The sequence below is a fragment of the Oncorhynchus keta genome, chromosome 21 (genome assembly GCF_023373465.1).
Source record: "Oncorhynchus keta strain PuntledgeMale-10-30-2019 chromosome 21, Oket_V2, whole genome shotgun sequence".
NCBI lineage: Eukaryota > Metazoa > Chordata > Actinopteri > Salmoniformes > Salmonidae > Oncorhynchus > Oncorhynchus keta.
Window position 1 is genome coordinate 12302402 of NC_068441.1, and position 23279 is coordinate 12325680.

Here is a 23279-nt window from a genome sequence, read left to right on the forward strand (position 1 = left end):
CTGTGGCCCTCGACTGGCTCTGTTGTGTTATGCTATTGAAGGTCAGAGCACTGGGTTGGATAGATCATTCTCATTTCAAGTCGTGGGAATAATGAGTTGAGAATATGGCTCTTTATAATTAGGCTCACTATATATTGTATATTCAGCCACATCCTTCTGTTTGCAGAATGGAAATATGTTGTACCAAAAGGAAGCACTGGTAGGGACCAAGAACGCTGAAACAAGTGCAAGGAGCTATATGTCACTTTATATAACACACTGTGTACATTAACTGTGCATGTATACATTCTGGAAACAAACAAACTCTCTCTGACATCTCCCCCAATGGAACACTACTGGGGATAAAGCAATTTCCCTCTCCACGTTTACCAACAAGACCACTTCCGTAGCTGTTGCCCTGCTGCTTACTGTGTGTGTGTGGTACTGATACTGTGTTTGTATTGCATTCCAAAAAAAAGAACTGTGCTGAAGACGGGGCCTGTGTTTTGCTTTCGTTAATGTGATATTTAAGCCACCCAAATCAGGATGTGGTGATGAATACAGCGCGAGAACTCAAATAGGGATCTGCTTTCTAAGTGGGGTGCTCACACAGCCAGCTAGTCACTTCCCACCATCTGAACCCATGCTGTCCTGAACCCATGCTGTCCTGAACCCATGCTGTCCTGAACCCATGCTGTCCATTCCATGTACTTAGTTCTGTGAGGCTGGACTGCATGCAGTAAAGAACCATTTAGTTGTGTTGTTAATCACCTCGTCATGTTGTGAGGCTTCACATTGGAAAGTTGTCATTGTATTTGAACATAAAGCAATCTTTGTGTTTCGCTGCGTTTTTAGTAATGTGTTTTAAGTCTATTGTCTTGGAGTGAATGATACAGTAGATAGAGGGTTGTCCTGTGTTTTTAATGTGACATTGTAATTTGTTGGTTTGTTTTTGACACATGTTTGAGAAAGCAATTGACATGTAGGAGGGATGGATGGATGGAGGGAGGGACGGGGCCAGCAGTTGTTAGTGCTGCTCTTCCAACCCAGACCATCGTCTCTCCATTTGTTTTCACATTCTATCTCCTGCTCTATTATTCATGTGTTCAAACTCTGTGGATTGTGACAAAGAGCAAAGAGAACGTTGACAGTGTTTGCAGAAAAACAAAACTATAAACCACACGAAAGATGCAGTGTTATTACTATGATTTAGTGGAAAGTTAGAGATATTGTACTATACATAAAGCAGTGCAGGTGTAAATTAACACCATCACAAGGCACTCACTGTTTCCCTCCCTCCACTCATGTTTTTAATTTGAACAACCTGTTAGATCAGACAGTCTCAAAGGAATATGATAACTATGCTCTACTGCAATTCATATTTAACTCTGTTTTAACCCACTTGTGCAGCAAGGCACAAATGTATGTTTGAAAATATACAATAGTATAATATAGAGTTCGACCGATTTTTAATCGGAATGGATTATTTTTTTTATTTTTTATTTTTATTTTAGTGCCGATTTCAAGTTTTCATAACAATCGGTAATCAGCATTTTTGGACAACAATTATGACCGATTTATATTGCACTCCACGAGGAGACTGTGTGGCAGGCTGACTACCTGTTATGCGAGTGCAGCAAGGAGCGAAGGTAAGGGGCTAGCTAGCATTAAACTTGTCTTATAAAAAAAACAATCAATCTTAACATATTCACTAGTTAACTACACATGGTTGATGATATTACTAGTTTATTTAGCTTGTCCTGCGTTGCATATAATTGATGTGGTGCCTGTTAATTCATCATTGAATCACAGCCTACTTCGCCAAATGGGTGATTTAACAAGCGCATTCGCGAAAAAAGCACTGTCGTTGCACCAATGTTTACCTAACCATAAACATCAACACCTTTCTTAAAATCAATACACAAGTATATATTTTTAAACCTGCATATTTAGTTAATATTGCCTGCTAACATGAATTTCTTTAACTAGGGAAATTGTGTCACTTCACTTGCGTTCTGTACAACAGTCAGGGTATATGCAGTAATTTGGGCTGCCTAGCTCGTTGCGAACTGTGTGAAGACCATTTCTTACTAACAAAGACAGCCAATTTCGCCAAACAGTGGATGATTTAACAAAAGCGCATTTGCGAAAAAAGCACAATTGTTGCACGAATGTACCTAACCATAAACATCAATGCCTTTCTAAAAATCAATACACAGAAGTATATTTTTTTGAAACCTGCATTTTTAGTTAAAAGAAATTCATATTAGCAGGCAATATCAAACTAGGCAAATTGTCACTTGTCTTGCGTTCATTGCACGCAGAGTCAGGGTATATGCAACAGTTTGGGCTGCCTGGCTCGTTGTGAACTAATTTGCCTGAATTTTACATAATTATGATATAACATTGAAGGTTGTGCAATGTAACAGCAAAATGTAGACTTATGGATGCCACCCGTTAGATAAAATACACAACGGTTTTGTATTTCACTGAAAGAAAAACGTTTTGTTTTCTAAATGATAGTTTCCGGATTTGACCATATTAATTACCTAAGGCTCGTATTTCTGTGTGTTATTATAATTAAGTCTATGATTTGATAGCGCAGTCTGACTGAGCAGTGGTAGGCAGCAGCAGGCTCGTGAGCATTCATTCAAACAGCACTTTCCTGCTTTTGCCAGCAGCTCTTCGCAATGCTTGAAGAATTGCTTCAAGCATTGCGCTGTTTATGACTTCAACCCTATCAACTCCCGAGATTAGGCTGGCAGTACTAAAGTACCTATTAGAACATCCAATAGTCAAATGTATATGAAATACAAATGGTATAAAGAGAGAGTCCTATAATAACTACAACTTAACTTCTTATCTGGGAATATTGAAGACTCATGTTAAAAGGAACCACCAGCTTTCATATGTTCTGAGCAAGGAACTTAAACGTTAGCTTTTTTACATGGCACATATTGCACTTTTACTTTCTTCTCCAACACTTTGTTCTTGCATTATTTAAACCAAATTGAGACAATTGATTTTATTGATGTACTATATTACATTTACATTTACATTTAAGTCATTTAGCAGACGCTCTTATCCAGAGCGACTTACAAATTGGTGCATTCACCTTATGACATCCAGTGGAACAGCCACTTTACAATAGTGCATCTAAATCTTTTAGGGGGTGAGAAGGATTACTTATCCTATCAAAGGTATTCCTTAAAGAGGTGGGGTTTCAGGTGTCTCCGGAAGGTGGTGATTGACTCCGCTGTCCTGGCGTCGTGAGGGAGTTTGTTCCAACATTGGGGGGCCAGAGCAGCGAACAGTTTTGACTGGGCTGAGCGGGAACTGTACTTCCTCAGTGGTAGGGAGGCGAGCAGGCCAGAGGTGGATGAACGCAGTGCCCTTGTTTGGGTGTAGGGCCTGATCAGAGCCTGGAGGTACTGAGGTGCCGTTCCCCTCACAGCTCCGTAGGCAAGCACCATGGTCTTGTAGCGGATGCGAGCTTCAACTGGAAGCCAGTGGAGAGAGCGGAGGAGCGGGGTGACGTGAGAGAACTTGGGAAGGTTGAACACCAGACGGGCTGCGGCGTTCTGGATGAGTTGTAGGGGTTTAATGGCACAGGCAGGGAGCCCAGCCAACAGCGAGTTGCAGTAATCCAGACGGGAGATGACAAGTGCCTGGATTAGGACCTGCGCCGCTTCCTGTGTGAGGCAGGGTCGTACTCTGCGGATGTTGTAGAGCATAAACCTACAGGAACGGGCCACCGCCTTGATGTTAGTTGAGAACGACAGGGTGTTGTCCAGGATCACGCCAAGGTTCTTAGCGCTCTGGGAGGAGGACACAATGGAGTTGTCAACCGTGATGGCGAGATCATGGAACGGGCAGTCCTTCCCCGGGAGGAAGAGCAGCTCCGTCTTGCCGAGGTTCAGCTTGAGGTGGTGATCCGTCATCCACACTGATATGTCTGCCAGACATGCAGAGATGCGATTCACCACCTGGTCATCAGAAGGAGGAAAGGAGAAGATTAATTGTGTGTCGTCTGCATAGCAATGATAGGAGAGACCATGTGAGGTTATGACAGAGCCAAGTGACTTGGTGTATAGTGAGAATAGGAGAGGGCCTAGAACAGAGCCCTGGGGGACACCAGTGGTGAGAGCGCGTGGTGAGGAGACAGATTCTCGCCACGCCACCTGGTAGGAGCGACCTGTCAGGTAGGACGCAATCCAAGCGTGGGCCGCGCCGGAGATGCCCAACTCGGAGAGGGTGGAGAGGAGGATCTGATGGTTCACAGTATCGAAGGCAGCCGATAGGTCTAGAAGGATGAGAGCAGAGGAGAGAGAGTTAGCTTTAGCGGTGCGGAGCGCCTCCGTGATGCAGAGAAGAGCAGTCTCAGTTGAATGACTAGTCTTGAAACCTGACTGATTTGGATCAAGAAGGTCATTCTGAGAGAGATAGCGGTAGAGCTGGCCAAGGACGGCACGTTCAAGAGTTTTGGAGAGAAAAGAAAGAAGGGATACTGGTCTGTAGTTGTTGACATCGGAGGGATCGAGTGTAGGTTTTTTCAGAAGGGGTGCAACTCTCGCTCTCTTGAAGACGGAAGGGACGTAGCCAGCGGTCAGGGATGAGTTGATGAGCGAGGTAAGGGAGAAGGTCTCCGGAAATGGTCTGGAGAAGAGAGGGGATAGGGTCGAGCGGGCAGGTTGTTGGGCGGCCGGTCGTCACAAGACGCGAGATTTCATCTGGAGAGAGAGGGGAGAAAGAGGTCAGAGCACAGGGTAGGGCAGTGTGAGCAGAACCAGCGGTGTCGTTTGACTTAGCAAACGAGGATCGGATGTCGTCGACCTTCTTTTCAAAATGGTTGACGAAGTCATCTGCAGAGAGGGAGGAGGGGGGGGGAGGAGGATTCAGGAGGGAGGAGAAGGTGGCAAAGAGCTTCCTAGGGTTAGAGGCAGATGCTTGGAATTTAGAGTGGTAGAAAGTGGCTTTAGCAGCAGAGACAGAGGAGGAAAATGTAGAGAGGAGGGAGCGAAAGGATGCCAGGTCCGCAGGGAGGCGAGTTTTCCTCCATTTCCGCTCGGCTGCCCGGAGCCCTGTTCTGTGAGCTCGCAATGAGTCGTCGAGCCACGGAGCGGGAGGGGAGGACCGAGCCGGCCTGGAAGATAGGGGACATAGAGAGTCAAAGGATGCAGAAAGGGAGGAGAGGAGGGTTGAGGAGGCAGAATCAGGAGATAGGTTTGAGCAGAGGGAAGAGATGATAGGATGGAAGAGGAGAGAGTAGCGGGGAGAGAGAGCGAAGGTTGGGACGGCGCGATACCATCCGAGTAGGGGCAGTGTGGGAAGTGTTGGATGAGAGCGAGAGGGAAAAGGATACAAGGTAGTGGTCGGAGACTTGGAGGGGAGTTGCAATGAGGTTAGTGGAAGAACAGCATCTAGTAAAGATGAGGTCGAGCGTATTGCCTGCCTTGTGAGTAGGGGGAAGGTGAGAGGGTGAGGTCAAAAGAGGAAAGGAGTGGAAAGAAGGAGGCAGAGAGGAATGAGTCAAAGGTAGACGTGGGGAGGTTAAAGTCGCCCAGAACTGTGAGAGGTGAGCCGTCCTCAGGAAAGGAGCTTATCAAGACATCAAGCTCATTGATGAACTCTCCGAGGGGACCTGGAGGGCGATAAATGATAAGGATGTTAAGCTTGAAAGGGCTGGTAACTGTGACAGCATGAAATTCAAAGGAGGCGATAGACAGATGGGTAAGGGAGAAAGAGAGAATGACCACTTGGGAGAGATGAGGATCCCGGTGCCACCACCCCGCTGACCAGAAGCTCTCGGGGTGTGCGAGAACACGTGGGCGGACGAAGAGAGAGCAGTAGGAGTAGCAGTGTTATCTGTGGTGATCCATGTTTCCGTCAGTGCCAAGAAGTCGAGGGACTGGAGGGAGGCATAGGCTGAGATGAACTCTGCCTTGTTGGCCGCAGATCGGCAGTTCCAGAGGCTACCGGAGACCTGGAACTCCACGTGGGTCGTGCGCGCTGGGACCACCAGATTAGGTGGCCGCGGCCACGCGGTGTGGAGCGTTTGTATGGTCTGTGCAGAGAGGAGATAACAGGGATAGACAGACACATAGTTGACAGGCTACAGAAGAGGCTACGCTAATGCAAGGAGATTGGAATGACAAGTGGACTACACGTCTCGAATGTTCAGAAAGTTAAGCTTAAGTAGCAAGAATCTTATTGACTAAAATGATTAAAATGATACAGTACTGCTGAAGTAGGCTAGCTGGCAGTGGCTGCGTTGTTGACTTTGTAGACTAGCTGGCAGTGGCTGCGTTGTTGACACTACACTAATCAAGTCGTTCCGTTGAGTGTAATAGTTTCTACAGTGCTGCTATTCGGGGGCTAGCTGGCTAGCTAGCAGTGTTGATTACGTTACGTTGCGTTAAAAGAACGACAATAGCTGGCTAGCTAACCTAGAAAATCGCTCTAGACTACACAATTATCTTACACAGACGGCTATGTAGCTAGCTATGTAGCTAGCTACGATCAAACAAATCAAACAGTTGTGCTGTAATGAAATGAAATGAAAATGTGATACTACCTGTGGAGCGAAGCGGAATGCGACCGGGTTGTTGAGTGCGGAAGTTCTATTCAGTAGACGTTGGCTAGCTGTTGGCTAGCTAGCAGTGTCTCCTACGTTAAGGATGACAAATAGCTGGCTAGCTAACCTCGGTAAATTAAGATAATCACTCTAAGACTACACGCTCTAAACTACACAATTATCTTGGATACGAAGACAGCAAAGACAACTATGTAGCTAGCTAACACTACACTAATCAAGTCGTTCAGTTGAGTGTAATAGTTTCTACAGTGCTGCTATTCGGTAGACGGTGGACGTTTGCTAGCTGGCTAGCTGCTGGGCAGATAGCAGTGTAGACTACGTTAGGACGACGAAATACGAAGTTGCAATAGAAGTGCTGACTGTTTCACTTTGTTGTCCTCTTTCTTTTCCTTTTTCTTCTGTCCTTCTTTTGTCCTTATTTTGTCTTCCTTTCTTCTGTTAACTAGATATTTTTTGTTGTTATTCTTTGTAAGCTAGCTAGCTTCTTCCAGGAGAGTCCCTAGCAACTGCTTAGCAACAAGTAAACAATTATGCTAGCAATTCAGCTAGCTAAGATAACTCTACAATTTTATGAAAAATAGTTAATTTTTCAAAAGCCTGTCTTTTTTGGTTTGTTCCTTGTTTTGTCTTCTATTGAGTCTTGCAGTTTTCTCTTGATTTTTTTCGATGTACTTCACTCTAAAAGACCATTTAAATCTCAATATATACAGGAGCTCATTTTTCAGCAGCTGCTCAATTTAGAACTCCATTTAGAACTCATTTAGAATATTAAGTTAAAGTATAAGTGTTCATTCAGTATTGTTGTAATTGTCATTATTACAGATATGTATATAAAAATTGTCCGATTTAATCTGTTCGGCTTTTTTTGGTCCTCCAATTATCGGTATCGGCATTGAAAAATCATAATTGGTCGACCTCTAGTGTAATAGTAGTACAACAGTATGATGAGTGAGATTGTTTACATCAATATTTAGTGACAGTTTTTTGGCATGATAAGAGGATAGTTTATGGAAAGTATATCACTAAGAACCCTATAGGAAATGTCTATTCTCTGTGTGAGATCTGTGTGTCATTCCTCCTCTCTCTCTCTCCATCCCCATCTCCCTCCTTGTCTGTCTCAGGGAGCTGGCCCAGCCTTTTCTTTAACTCACTAAAGGCCAGTGTCACATCAGGATGATGGATCTGCCACCTGGCAGCAGATAGATGTGGGAGAGGACCAGGCTGAGGTGCTGTGGAGGGGAACAGTAGAATAAGCAGAAAATGATGCATGACTGTTCATACTTCCTACTGCAATGACAGGGGTACATTACTTGGCCCAGACACGGTTCCAAGACTGAGCTGCTTGCACTTTACCTGATCATCTGCAGTGTTTGTTGTGAGGGCTTTTAGTGCCACTCTCTCAAGTGTGCTCTGTGAAGACTGTTTCTATTATGCTGCAAATTCAATGGATCTCAAATACAGCAAATCACAGCATTTCAATCAGGTAAATGGGTCTACAGTATATAAAGCTGTTGGATGTACATGTTAACAAAGATATGTAAAGGACATATAAATTCTACCAAACAGCAATGGAGCAGAATCTGCTTTCTCCTCCAAACTGACCTCGCTTTCATGACTACCACAGCCCTTATGATTCAAACACCATCTCCCTCTGTCCCTTAGGTTGGGAATTTCCCATTCCTGGCCATATCATACACTTTCTTTTCCATTCCCCCCCTCGCTCCCTTAAACTCTCAGTAAGTAGTAAGCCAGTCTTCATTATAAACTCTGCAGAGTGCTTTGAGTAGTTATTGTTTCCAGGCTGGTGACTCAACAGTTGCCCAGTTGGGTGTTGATTATATCCTGCCATACCTGGAAATGTGAATGGTGCCAGAGATACTGTATATATTGACGAGGTGGTCTTGTCTCCCCCTAACAATGGGAGTCATTGTCACAAAGGTGGGAAGTCAGGCGGTCTGCTTATTAAGTAGAATCACCGTATTCCCACGTGGACAGATTTTGACGGGAGTCGACCCTCTCGCTTCACCTCTTCCTCTGATGCTACATATGAATTCAATTGTTCTTTGTGAGAGTGAAGTCATTCCTCTTTCTGCTGGTCGGAAGTGGAAAACACAATTACCTGGAGCCCCAGAGCTCCCCTGTGGGCCTCCTCTAGCAAGCAGCAGAATACTTAATTAGAGTTAGAATTAGAGCTGCTGCACCTGGGTTTCACACTATCCAGAGGAGACTGAGGGTGCAGACTCTGCAGAGCATGCTGATGATAAACTGTTGAGTGATCAGGACGGACGGCTCATAGCTGGACTGGTGCTGAGTTGAAAATTAACTGGTAGAGCCCTTGTTGCTCTCACTGCAGTGCTTTCATCACTGACTGTCTAGATACTGAACTAACAAGGGGAACTATGTTAACACGCTTCTGCTCTGCCAGACCTGCACTCTCTCTCTTGTGATGGGAAAAAACACTGGCACTATGGTAACCAAGGTCTTCCACAGGCAGGAGGTGAGGCTTCGCTGTGTTTTGTGATCAGACATGCGGCTGTAAGGCCATGTGACCCTGGGTTAGCGCTATCTGGGATCCTTGGGACATCCCTACCCTAACCTTTACCTTAACCATTTAAAATGTCAACTTCAATGGGGTAACGTCAGAGTTGGGATGTCCCAAGGATTCCGGATAGCATGGACCGCGGCCCTTTTCTCCGGACACTTGGGACGACTCTACCCTAAACCCTAACCTTTTCTTGTACCATGTTATAAAAGAGTCCATCCAGACTTTTTTTTTTTTTTTTGCGATTTCACTTGGTTTTGAGAAGCTTACCCCACTGCAGAACGAGCATGAATAAAACTGCTAACTACCGACTAACTATTGCTAGTCGGAGTAAAGCTAACAAAAAAATGAGCTTCTCGTTTCATCCATAACCATAACCCTTACCTAACCTTAACCCTTACCTTAACCATTTTAAATTTCAACGTCAATGGGGTGCAGAGCATGTGAGCGGAGTTGAGCAGTTGGAAATCCCACTCATGGAGCACATCGCTCCAGCTCTCTATGTCCGTTCCAACCACTCTGCTAAAAACCGCTCCGCACTCACAAGAAAAAAAAAACTGCCTTCGCTCCATTCTCCATTCACAATTTAACCATCTATTTTTGTGACTACCTGGACCTAAACATTTTGTTTTTGAAGTATTTAAACCAAACCATGTGGATTTGAATGAAAAGTATTTGAATAAACATGAAAAGGTGAATGTAAGAAGCGCTCATAATTTCAAATAGGCTACATGTCATATTAAACTGCATATAAACACTCTAAATAGGTCAGGAGCCAGACAGGGAACCTACGGGACTAAAATGAACTATTTAGGCTATATTATTTAAACTCTTTCAAGGCAATAGCCAACAGAGAAATACATTTTGAAGCATTTGTGAGTGCAACACAATAGGCTAGTAGGGACATAATGTCACGCCTTGGTCTTAGTATTTTGTGTTTTCGTTAATTATTTGGTCAGGCCAGGGTGTGACATGGGTTTATTTTGTTGTATTTCGTATTGGGGTTTTGTAGTTATTGGGATTGCGGCTGAGTAGGGGTGTTGTATAGGCTTGGCTGCCTAAGGCGGTTCTCAATCAGAGTCAGGTGATTCTCGTTGTCTCTGATTGGGAACCGTATTTAGGTAGCCGGGGTTTCACTGTGTATTTTGTGGGTGATTGTTCCTGTCTCTGTGTAGTGTTCACCAGATAGGCTGTATTAGGTTTCACGTTCCGTTTGTTGTTTTTGTATTTATTTCATGTATCGTCATTCTCTTCATTAAAGAACATGAGTAACAACCACGCTGCATTTCGGTCCGACTCTCTTTTGACAAACGAAGAACGCCGTTACGCATAAAGCACTCAGGAATTAATCAACATTTCATTGTATTAAATCAATATAGCCAGCCTCCGGAGTCGCGCAGCGTTCTAAGGCACTGCATCGCTGTGTCACAGTCGACAGTGACCTGGAGACCCATGAGGCGCCACACAATTGGTCCAGTCTCGTCTGGGTTAGGGCCAGGATTTCCTTGTCCCATCGTGCTCTAGCGACTCCTTGTGGTGGGCCAGGTGCCTGAAAGCTGACCTCGGTCACCAGCTGGATGGTGTTTCCTCCGACACATTGGTGCGGCTGGCTCCCGGATTAAGCGAGCAGTCTGTCAAGAAGCAGTGCGGCTTGGCAGTGTCATGTTTCGGAGGATGCATGGCTCTTGACCTTCGCCTCTCCAGAGTCCGTAGAATATCTCCTCACTTGCAGAGCCACTGGGGATGCTAAGCACCTTTTTAGCCACTTGCCAGGCTGGGCAGATGCAGTTTTTATATATATTAGGTAGGTAGGCCTAAAGGTGTTTAGGCAAAAATAACCCAATCAAAACGGAAAGCTCCTTGAACGTGGGAATATGCCAGGCCTATTGGGTCAAAATCAATTATGGCCTATTGTATAGATAATTTAACTAAATTAATTAAGAGATCTGATTTTTAGTTTATAAATACTTTGCTACAATGACACACTTAGTTATCTACCCACCCCGTTGCTTTCTTTTAGCATGTGCATGTAATAAGTACACCATCATGCTTTCAGGTGTCTTTTCAGAATCCACAATGATTATTTAGTTGTGGACACTACATCACCGCACTCCCCCTCTTGCTCCTGGTCCTCATCTTTTTAAGTCACTTTGATTTAGCACCTGTGTTTTATCAGTTTCTTTATAAAAAAATATTTAGCGAACTCCATGACAGTAGCTAAAGCAAGGGGCAATAGCAGCACACAAGTAGACTACACATGCATGCTGGGCCAGGCATGCCCTGAGCTCATGAACTGAGCGCTACTGGAGCGAAATTGGAGTAGGCGAGAAGGCCGACGCTCCAGCCTTTGGGAATCTCGCTCCAGTCAAATTGGGCAAGCTCCGCTCACATATTCTGATGGGGTGAAGTCAGAGTTGGGTCATCCCAAGCATACCATTTAGCAAAAACCCTGTGTCCGTGGTCAAAACAATCATATTGGATTGTATCTTGGGCTGCGTTTAGATAGGCAGCCCAATTCAAAAGACCAATTAGTGAAAAAAAGATCAGGGCTGCATTCATTACGTTTTTACCTTCTGGAACGTTCAATTGAACCACGGGGAGGGGTGGCTTGTGGCTCTGCCCTTTAAATACGTCACTCATTGCTTCAAGCCACACCCACCAAATGGAAGCCAACGTACCTCAGTCTGTTCAAGAATGTTTTGGGGAAACGTGTTTAGTACAAGGTAGCAAACGTTCAAGCAACTGAACACACCTCTGAATTGGGCTGCCTGTCTAAATGCAGCCTAAGAAATCCAAACACATTCTTGAGTGTCTCCAGCCTCATTGCTTTTGGTCCTGAACCTGTTATTTACAAGGAGAGCCTAGGGGGACATACACTAGTTTTATTCAAGTGTCTGTTGCGCAACAAGATCGAGACCAGGATTAATAGAGTATAACAGGATTCCTCTCTTCATCAATCCACTAGCACAGCAGCATCATCACAGAGAGTGCAGTTCCCAGGTAGGAATGAAGTTGTCTCCCCCTATCAAGAGAGACTGTAAGTGTCTCACCTGAAGATATCATGCAGTTCTCCCCACATGGTGGATGATGTCTGTGTGTAAGGTGGATGATGTCTGTGTGTAAGCCCTTTGAGGAAAACAGAGCAGAGGGAGCAGGAGAGCAGGCACGAACAGGGTTAGGCTGGTGGGAGAGATTGGAGTGGAACAAAAACAACCCCATCCTCTCTCCCTTGGGCTTGTTTACCCTTACAGCATGATTGCAATTTCCCTCCCTACTTCTCTTCCTTTCTCCTTCCTTCCTTTCCCATCAGAAAGTGATGCAGGAAGACAAAAACATCAGAGATCAGAGATGCCTGCAATGGGTCCAATGTTTGAAGAAGGTCTCGTTCAATATCTACCACCAACTCTATGTGTGTTCAGGGACTCTGTCCCTCTCCTCTTATCTCTTTATCGTCTCATAGTGCAGTGGTGATCAGGCAGTCTGCTCATGAAACCAGCCAGCTGAAAATCTCTAGGATAAGTGGAGCGTAGGACTGCAGGGCTCTGTACACCTCCCTCCCTCTCTTGTCCTAGCCCTTTAATTCTCACCTCATTTCTCACATATTTTCTGTCTCTTAGAAAATACTGGAAAATGTATCAGCCTCTGCTTTCAGTTGTCTCATCATCCATGAAATGTTTTAATGTTCTCATCCATTTTCGAGTTCTGGAATAAACTCTACAAGTGTTGCTTGTTTTCTAAAACCCCAACAAGGAAGCTGTAGCCTGTCGTGGGTCAGTTAACACTTTCACTGCCACCAACATGGTGTCACACAGTAGCTGAGTAGTACTACAGCATGTGTGCCCCCATTAACCATTCTAGACCCTCGCAGACTAGTTGCTATGGCTACGACAACACATGACATTTGGTCCATCTTTCAACCACGTGTTATTTCTAAAGTAGTGCAGAAGGTGTCGGGCATAGGCGCAATTTACTGAGTGGTCCAATTTCCTGATTTTTAAAGCACACATTGTGATTTTGATGAATCAATTGATTGCCCTCAGCAGCAGGACTCTAGTCACTGTTCAGGAATTGTGTCATAGGACATCACCACTGGTGTGTTGCCAATACAGCAGTAGGTTATAGTCTGGCCTGTAGACACTAATCTGATTTACCCCAGAGCAGCTCAGGTTAGAAAACAGATTATACATTTGATCTCTCAAGTCTTTATTCCACTGACACACAAGGTTTAGCACAGTACTTTGTTTGTCTGACTTGTGTTTTTGATTGTGTATTACACATAGCGTATTTAGGAATGTAGCTTTGCAGCATCGTGGTGATTCATCGTGGCCATGCCAAACTATGCAGTAGATATGGTGCGTCGGCGACATTTTACAGCGAGCAATTAAGACCTTGTACTACCACCTCTTACACACAAAAATGTTAATTTATCGGTTTCACGTGTGAATGTCAGGAAATTGTGACCCTAAATACCTAACGATATCTTATTATGAAACGTGCTCATGTGTCATGTCCTGTTCATGCATGTTTTGTCTGTTTCGATGCATGTCCTGATGTAGGAAATGCTCTGTGCACTCTAAACCAAAGCCACCATGACTGATGCTGCCATTTTATTCAGATTCAGATAAACTTTATTATCCCACCAAGGGGGAAATTCATTTGGTCATGTTCTTAAAAAGACGGTACATTAAACATAACACAGAAACTACACACAATTTTTCGTTCAAAGTGCTATAGCCACACATTTAAAGTGAAAGTGCAATATATTGTATACTCAAGTGTCGTGTCTTTACTATCATTAAATTGAAGACTTATAGTTTTTATCAAAGATTCTCTGTAATTAGTATTACGCGATCAACTGATTAATCATGTAACGTAAATAACTAGGAAGTCTTGGCACCAAGGAAAAATATTCAGATTACAAAGTTATCATTTCCTAAAATACCTTTTCAGATATTTTATCTGATCAATTAGTCTTCGAATTAATGAATTATTTACTTTACCTCACGTTAGTCTCGTTCCAAACGTCGTAAATTGTTGGTTATCTGCACGAACCCAGTCTTCACTAAGAGTCATCCATACATCAATTGTCTTAAATCATTTATTACTAAGTAATTCACAGAAATGCATAAACAAACAGTAAATATGGTTACATGAAATGATAGGAGACTGTGCCCTAGTGGGCTAAACCGGCATGGCGGCTTGTTAGACAAAAGGGGAAGTGGGGGTCGACTAAGAAGTCACTACAGAGTGATAATTATGACAATTGAAATGCTAATCCTTTGCACATGAACGCTCACTCATTCGTGAACAATTGCAATCAATATGTATATTTACACTCAGTGTGTTGTCTTGATCGCTGGTGAAAAGTTGTTTATTTTGTAGAATTGTCCGTCTCTCTCCCCCTCTCTCTCGGTTCTGGTTAGAGGGGATAGTTCAGAGTGACATTCATTCGTTTCGTTATAGAATGCATGTTTTGGCGGTTGTCGTTCTTCACGTTCAACGATACCGAATTCCTAGCTGCAGACTAGTAATTAATATCAAAGACTTGTTCTTATTCTGTCGGTATCGATAGTCTAAGAGTTTAACCACGTGGTATGGTTAAAATATTCAGCAATGGTCTACAACCTTTGTCCCCTACTAATGGAGAAAAACATGGTCTGGTGATAATTTCTCAAAGTTGGGTTTTATTCAGAATTGCAGAAAAGGGGCTGTCCCAGGATGCCTGACCCTAACTGTGCTCAGGGGCGGTCCTCTGATTTTGTTCAAATCAGAAGGGAATTGTGTTTTCCTTCTTTAAACAGTCCAAAATCATATTACACAATTTTACAAACAGTATCATACTCACTCATTCAGCTTATACAACAATTAGATGTAAACCTCATATCTGAGGCTATTATATAAACAGTGTTATGGTAATGTGGCCACACCATCTCCCATGAGCTTCCCCAAGTTGTAACAAACGGACCAGTTCGTAGCTGGATTCTTCACCGATCTTTTACACTTTCTCCTGAACATGAAATTTGTTCATACCTCAAGTTCTGTGAGGTGGAAGAAATTCCTTTGTGCTCTATGAAAAATTGACTCTCTCTCTATACTGTGTGTCCATGAGGAGATCCTCAGGAATTTACGACGTCTCTCTAACCACAGCAGCCTAGTTGAAGGAGGAAAGGGGGAGGCAGGGAGAGCAGGATGGGGCTTGCTATACCTAAAGAGGGCAACGTCATGACACAAGTGACCAACATACTAATGCCTAATGGCTGTTGGAATAAATGATTCCTCATATCTCTCTGTTTCAATTTTCTTTTGAAGAACTCTCTTTCCCCTTGTCCGGCTGCTGCTGTGACTGTATTTTGAGTGAAGGGTTTGAGTACTGTCCTGTAAAATGCTTTCAAATTTTAGGAGGATGAGTTTTGTGTTCAGGTTGGTGGCGGATAATTGATCTATACCAATTATCCTTCCCGCCATCTTAATTAAGCGCTGAAGCTTGACTTGGTCTCACACTCGCATGTTTCCGAACACGCATATCAGACCAAAGGACAGCACACTCTGCAGGACAGATTTATAGAAAATTTGTAAGATATGGCGGTCAACATTAAAATGGTTTAGTTTGACTACATCATGACAATGTGTTTTTTACACAATCTCCTTGAGGAGAGGCCGGTTCTGCCATGATGTAGTTTACCTCCAGTGGATTATACAGACGCTTCTTGACCACCGACTGCCATTTCTCTGAATTAATGGTTCAAATGATTTCACATTGAATATGATGTCCTGAAATTAATTTGAAGAGCAGTCAATTCTGACAAATTACATAACATCTATGCACTTACAGTGAAAGCGCAAAAAAATAGAGCAGGCAATCCGAGTTATAGCAAACTGGCCAAAGATCAAAAACAGTTTGCTGATTGTGATATTTATGTTTGAATACTTACCTTTGCCTTTTTATACCTTTAATTAACCATTGAATTTCCAGACCCCCACCAGACACTTCATCCCCCCTGTCTCCCTTTCTCTGCAGGAATGTCACTGAACTGTTCTCCATCACCATCAGGGAGCCAGGTGGCAGCATGAGAACACATCACGGCTGAGAGGTCACCAACATGGAGACGGACAGCTACACCCCGACCCCGGTCCCCAGTGACTGGGCTGAGATGGTGGTGAGTGTCGGGGCCCTGGAGGCGGTCTCAGGGGGGAGTGTCTCCTCCAGCACAGCCTGGTACATGCCCTACTCCCTGGGCTTCCAGGTGTCCCTGACTGCCTTCCTTATGCTGGAGCTGGTGCTGGGCTTCAGCAGCAACATGACGGTGCTGGTGCTCTACTGCTCTCAGTCCAACCTGGTCGACTCGGTCAGCAACATGGTCACGGTCAACCTGCATGTGCTGGATGTGGTGTTGTGCGTGCTGTGTCTGCCTCTGACCCTGGTGGTGGTGCTGCTACCCCCAGGGCCAAACCTGGCCCTGCTCTGCTGTTTCCATGAGGCCTGTGTCACCTTTGCCTCCATCTCTACTGCCATTAACGTGCTGGTCATTAGTGTGGACCGCTACGACATCTCCGTCCGACCCGCCAACCGGTTGCTCACCCCGCGGAGGGCAGGGCTGTTGCTGACTGCTGTCTGGGCCACGTCTCTGGCCGTCTTCTTCATCCCTTTCCTGGAGGTGGAGTTTCTCACAGGAGGGTCGGAGAATGGGAAGCACATCCCCGCCTCATCCTCCTCCGCCGCCACCACCTTGGCGCCAGTGTGGCGTAACCGGACGCTGCTGTGTGTGGGCGGCCAGGGCTACCACACAGGCTTGGCCATGTACTACCACCTCCTGCTGCAGGTGCCCATCTTCTTTACCACGGTGGCAGTCATGCTGTTCACATACTCACGGATCCTGCGGGCCTTGAACATTCGCATCGGCTCCCATATTAAGAACAGCCAGCGCTTCAGGCGCCCACATTGTAGGGGGGGCCGTAAGAGACAGAAGCAGAAGGCAGGGCTGGGAGTGATAGAGGGAGGAGAGCAGTGTACAGACACAAGCAAGCCACTCTCTCACCCTCCCTGCATCCCCCCCATCTCCACAGCCACCTCCCCTCCAGCCCTGTCCTCAGACCCTCTGGTCAGCTTAGAAGGCCCTGCCACTGCTGCCCCTGTCCCCGGTCCCACTGTCCAGGCGTCTGTGTCGGCCATCATCGCACTGCGGCGGGCTGTGAGGCGTCACCGGGACCGGCGGGAACGCCAGCGGCGCGTCTTCAGGATGTCCCTCCTCATCATCTCCACCTTCCTGGGCTGCTGGGCTCCTCTGTCCATGGCCAATTTGTTGATCCTGGGCCTGGGCCCCAGCGACACCCTGGTCAGCATGCGCCTGTGGTTCCTGGCCCTGGCCTACGGCACCACCGTCTCTCACCCACTGCTCTATGCCTTCACGAGGCAGAAGCTGCGGCGTGCCCTCAGGGCCAAGGTAAAGAAGCGGGTGGTGTCCCTGCTGCAGTTGGACCCCTCGCCAGGAGGGACAGTCATACACAACTCTTGGGTGAAGCCAAGGAAGGGATGTCAGTTACGGCTGGAGGGCAGCGACGCCACTGGCCGTTGCCTGGCAGAGCCCCTGTGAGAACAGCACAGACTGAGTGTGTATAACACTACTGACAGACCTGCTCGTTATACAGGTCTGTGTGAAGGTAATTGACTCTTCACTAAGCCCCTCCCTCTTAGTTATTGTTCCTGCCTCCTCAAGATTTTCCTCAGGAAGCCAAATTCCTCATTCAATCCACTGGAGAAAACCCATCACAATGATCTCAAACTGTGTTTTTTTATACACAATTAAATGAAACAGACTACCCCTTGCTGATTAGGAGACTCTCGGGTAGATTGTGGTGGACTCATCACAATCGCTTTACAGAAACCTGATAAAAAATTAAGCTTTTAGTCTGGCTAGCCACTGTCATGACTCAGCATGCAGTCAGCTACCACTTTTGGACAGTAGTGTACCCAATTGTCGTACATGAGTAAAAGTAAAGATACCTCCATAGAAAATTACTCAAGTAAAAGTCACCCAGTAAAATACTACTTGAGTAGAAGTGTAAAAGTATATGGTCTTAAATATACTTAAGTATCAAAAGTAAAAGTATAAATAATTTCATATTCCTTTTTATTAAGTAAACCAGGTGGCACAATTGTCTTGTTTTTTATTTATTTACAGATAACCAGGGGCACACTCCAACACTCAGACATAATTTACAAACTAAGCATTTGTGTTTAGTGAGTCCGCCAGATCAGAGGCAATATGGGATGTTCTTTTGATAAGTGTGTGAATTGGACCATTTTCCTGTCCTGCTAAGCATTTGAAATATAATGAATACTTTTTGGTGTCAGGGAAAATGTATGCAGTAAAAAGTACATTATTTTCTTTTTGAATGTAATGGAGTAAAAGTAAAAGTTGTCAAACTATGAATAGCAAAGTACAGATACTACTTAAGTCGTTTTTTGGGGGGGGTATTTTAAAATATTTTTACTTAAGGACTTTACACCAATGCTTTTGGACCTAACTAGTTCTCCCGATTGTATCCTGATGTCAACAGCAGATGAGAGTTGTACTCATAATAGGCCTATAGATAATTTAGCTAGCTGACATGCATTTGGAGAAAACAAGTTATATTAACTGGCTAGCTTGCTAGTGTTAGCAACGTTTTTTAATGGTGGCCAATGAGACTGAGAGCTAGCTAGTAAACAATACAGCAAAAGTATAATTTTTGAAAAATACTCCAACAGGTTCTGCATTTCAGGAATCACAGTAGCAAATACCCCTAGTGCACTGTTAAATTATGTAGCCATTTAAACAATTAATTTTGTGAGCAAATCTATCTGATTTTTCCACTGCCCTCATTGGCTTCCATGCGTTTGAAACGAAAACTTGTCAGTGGATGTTGGACACACGCTTGGTTAGAGACCAATGGTGCATTCATGACAAGTCAAACTCGAAACCCCCAAGTTAAAATTAACTTCAGTTATTTGTGTAGAGCTTCCAATTGATTCTGATTAGGGTTGCAAGGGGAGGGTATATTACTGGAACTAAGTTTACCAGAATTTTGACATCTTTCAAGTATTTTATGTAATCCATCACAAGACATCTAGTGGCCTTTTTGGGTACTTCAGATTTGTAAAGATCTATAAGGTCTATAATTATGTCTGGCCCTCTGTGTGGCCTTATCACATGAGGACCATGAAATAAGATGATTTAAACAAAACAATTACTGACACAGCTGTTAAACATTATCCTTAATATAAACCATCAACTAAGTGAATACCATTGGTGTTTAATATGAGAGTTTCAGTATGAAATGTACACTTATCTATTTTACTATGAAAGTATGTATTTGTTTTCAATGTTTTTGGATCAAATTGGTGGCAGATGTGAAAAAGGTAAAGAAGTGTTTGGAAGAGTTTCAGAGTTAATTGAAAATAATGCCATTGTTGATGTGATGCTTTTTTTCATTAATTAGGCTATTTTGTCTTGACATTTCTTTATATATGAAATGCATTCATATATTGTATTATTATTTTTTTATATCTGTGTCCATATTGTCCATGAGTTTCTACTAGATAGACTATCTACTGGAAACTCATGAACAATATGGACATAAATATGAAAAAGGAATACTATATATATCAATCAATCAAAATTATTAAAGTATACATTACCGAAGTTACAATAGATTGCCATAGATTTTCTGTTAATTACTGACGATTCCAGTACTTTGGTAGTCTACGAGTAGTTTTGCAACCCTAATTCTGATACTTTCCAAGTGGGAATCTCGGTCCTCATCTTTCTATAATAAGTTTCCATGTCGTAAATGTCAGACTTTCTGAGTTCCAAGTAGTCTTAAATGCACCACAAGGCCCCTAGGTTCCGGTCTATTCCCAGATAACTTTATTTTTATATATTAAATACTGTACATGTAGACTGCTTAGTTATTTCAGGTGAACTGAAGTCTGGCCAAGACAATTCTCATGGACGGCCCCATAGAGAAGTTAAATGTGAAAATTCCTTTAGTCATCACCTTTGTACATAAAAACATCCATTGAATTATTATTATTGTCACTGAGGTCGATTTATTTTTTTTATCACTCACAGGCGAAGATATTAACATGTTGCATTCATGCTCTGACATCATGAACCAGCTGTCCAGGGAGAAGAGCCTGTTGGTTTGTTTACCAACTATTTTTTATAACTAACCCAAGATAGACCACAACCTGTTGTTTACAATGGGATCAAATTAATCGTAGTGGCAGAACAAGCAAGGAGTTGGGCAGATCCTATTGGCGCGTTTTAGCAAACCTTTGCATATTTCAGTTATTGAACAACTACTCTGAAGTGCGCATGTGCAATAATTCGTCTTTACGTTCTTCCAAACAATGCGATGTCTTACCATTCTGGCAAAGTCGACAACACTTTGTCCGCTCTGTTGATAAGAGATTTTAGTTTTGCGAATTGTATTGAGATCAAATATTTAATTGATGAGAACATTTCAGACAAAATCATTCTCGTTCCCTCTTCTCCCACTGCCGGCCACTGGGCTTCCAATATCACGATTTGGTAGTGAGTGGAAACGCTAAGCGGATGCTTCACATTTATACATTCGGTGAAGTATCTGTCTCATTGTTCTATCTGTGATACTGCTGTTTGTCCAGTGCGCAGGCATAGTCATTCTGCTATAAATGCCGATGTAGAAAGATGGCAACAGCCACAAAACGGCGATTGTAAAGATTATGTTGAAAACCACGGTCGTCCAATTTGGACGCTGTTTCCATTCCATATATACCAGAAATACTTTAAGAAATTAGATGGGAACCTCAATGGCCAATGAATGGAGGAACGTAAAAGGCCCCGCTCAGCAGACTTTTGATCAATTGAGTTCACGTTGTCAGGCCACGCAATCCCTTCTAAAGGTAATGATATGAGTCGAGAAACCTGCCCATTTTCCTGAAAAGTACCAAATATCCCGATTTGAAAGCTATATGGTTATTATCTCCCATCTTGGAAAATATGTATAAATGTTGTGTTTTATTAGCTAGCACCCAATTGACTCCAATTCACTCCATGTCCCACTCCCAACATCGCCTAGAATGCACCGCGCGGCCCCTTGACAACGTACGGGCAATGTACACAATAGGTGTTAATATACGAATTGAATGGATTTTCCCATCACATTTCTTAAAGTATTTCTGAGGTATACCTCAACGTTAGAGACCGTTCCTATCCAACGGAGCACTGCAATTGGTTGCCATAAAATCTGGGGCGAGGCTTAGGGAATTGTCAGTAATACACTGTAGCATCCACCTCGGGGACATAGTACAATATAACCACCAGCAAACCAGTGCTGGATTTCAGAAACACAACTTGCAGCACTATAGTCCAACCATGTTGTTGCATCTCTGTGTCCTCGGCCACCTTAACTCTGCCTCCAATACTAATACATTATTTGTTAGAACAAACAAAGCATAAAAGACAAGATAATGACAGTTCAAACATTGGTCATCTTTAATATACTAAAGTGTCTGTTTACAAATGGAAACATATATGGTATATCATTGAGTACACTCCCTAGATGCTTATGTAACATCTGTACAGTATGAGTCTATTTAGCCAGCAGAGGATCAAAATGCCACCCACTCAAGCTTTCGAAGGCAGCTTCCAACACAAAAACATTGACACTCATAGATACACAAGTACAGATCCTTTGGATCTGCTAAATGTTACCAATGCCTTAATTCTATTAAGAATGAGTCATTGATTATGAATGAGAATATTAGTACATGTGTATATCCTTCCTGATATAAGACTTAACTATACTCTTAGAAAAAAAGGGTTCTTCGGTTGTCACTATAGGATAACCCTTTTGGGTTCCAGGAATAACTTTTTGGGGTTCCATGTAGAACCCTCTGAGTAAAAGAGTTTTCAAAGGGTTCTGCTATGGGGACAGCCGAAGAAGAACTTCTCGGTTCTTGATAGCACTTTTTTCCCTCTAAGATTGTATGTACATATTGTGAACACTATCAACTATTCATATGTAAATAGAGATGGGGGGGGGGTTAAAGAACTTACTGCTGTATGTAATAGACAGTGTTGCGTTGGATAGTTTGTAGTAAACAGATGTTTTAATATTGACAGAAACTTCCATAAAGCTCGTAAATGTGTCTACTCTTTGGCACTGAATTTGTAATCATGTATTGATATTTATTTATTGCGGTGTACTGTAAATTAAATAGACATTGACATTACTTATTCAATGTGATTTCCACCTCGTCTATTGATCCCCAAATCATTTGGTCATGTAACAAAGAGTGATCTTGTCAGCCCCTGTGTCAAACCAATTCAACACCTTTGCAGATACAAAGGTCCCTAGAGCTGGCGTAACTGAACAGGAAAGTGTTTCCCCCATAATTGTCCTGTATGAAACAAAGGTAGGTTTTTGCACTTCTGGTATATTTGTTTGTTTGTTTGTTGTTTACAAAAAATTGTAATAATACATGAAAATATAGGACTGAAAGAAGTTATACGTGTTGATCAGGTAAAAACAAAACTGAACAACACTTGGCTTGTGTTTGATTTCTGCACAACACTGTTCTGTGGTGTAGGACCTTCATGCTCCTGTGGGACTTTCGATTTATTGTCATAAAACCTGAGACAAATCTGATGTATTTATGGTAGGCCTACTGAATGCTCACACCTGGTGTATATACGCATGTATTCATTGTATAACTTCTAATTGTGTTTTCTTGTATCTGAATACATAGAAAGAAGACACTGACCATATCAATAAATTTGACGATTGTATTGGGGCTTTTGTTTGCAGTCAGTTACCTTTTTATCTGGCTTCTCTACTCCTGTGTTCTTGTCATCTATAGGTTTTTCAATAGGAAGCACATTTCATCCCTGAATAAAGATGGTTTCACACACATTGCTATATGAATAAATACACTTTATGGCTCTACAAGTGACTCACGGCATTATACCTAAAGCGGACATTCCCATTGGCTGCCTGGTGTTGCGTTAACAGAAATTCCATGCAGCCTTGTTTAGTTCAAACACCGGAAAGTGAGCTATAAACTACACCATGATAGAAATCCTTATTATTTTGTTGAACAATTTTTCAATTTGAGCTTAATGTCTATAGCCTATACTT

At 43.3% G+C, this 23279-nt stretch overlaps 1 protein-coding gene across 1 annotated transcript in view; it reads left to right on the forward strand.

The window, feature by feature from the left end:
- LOC118400135 (G-protein coupled receptor 22-like) overlaps positions 1–22935 on the forward strand; it is a 34484-nt gene extending 11549 nt beyond the window's left edge. Inside the window, exon 2 of the mRNA XM_035796664.2 lies at positions 16135–22935. Within this exon, the coding sequence (XP_035652557.1) occupies positions 16217–17707 (1491 nt within the window). The 5' untranslated portion in view covers positions 16135–16216 and the 3' untranslated portion in view covers positions 17708–22935. The remainder of the gene's footprint in view (positions 1–16134) is intronic.
- Positions 22936–23279: the final 344 nt, after the last annotated feature.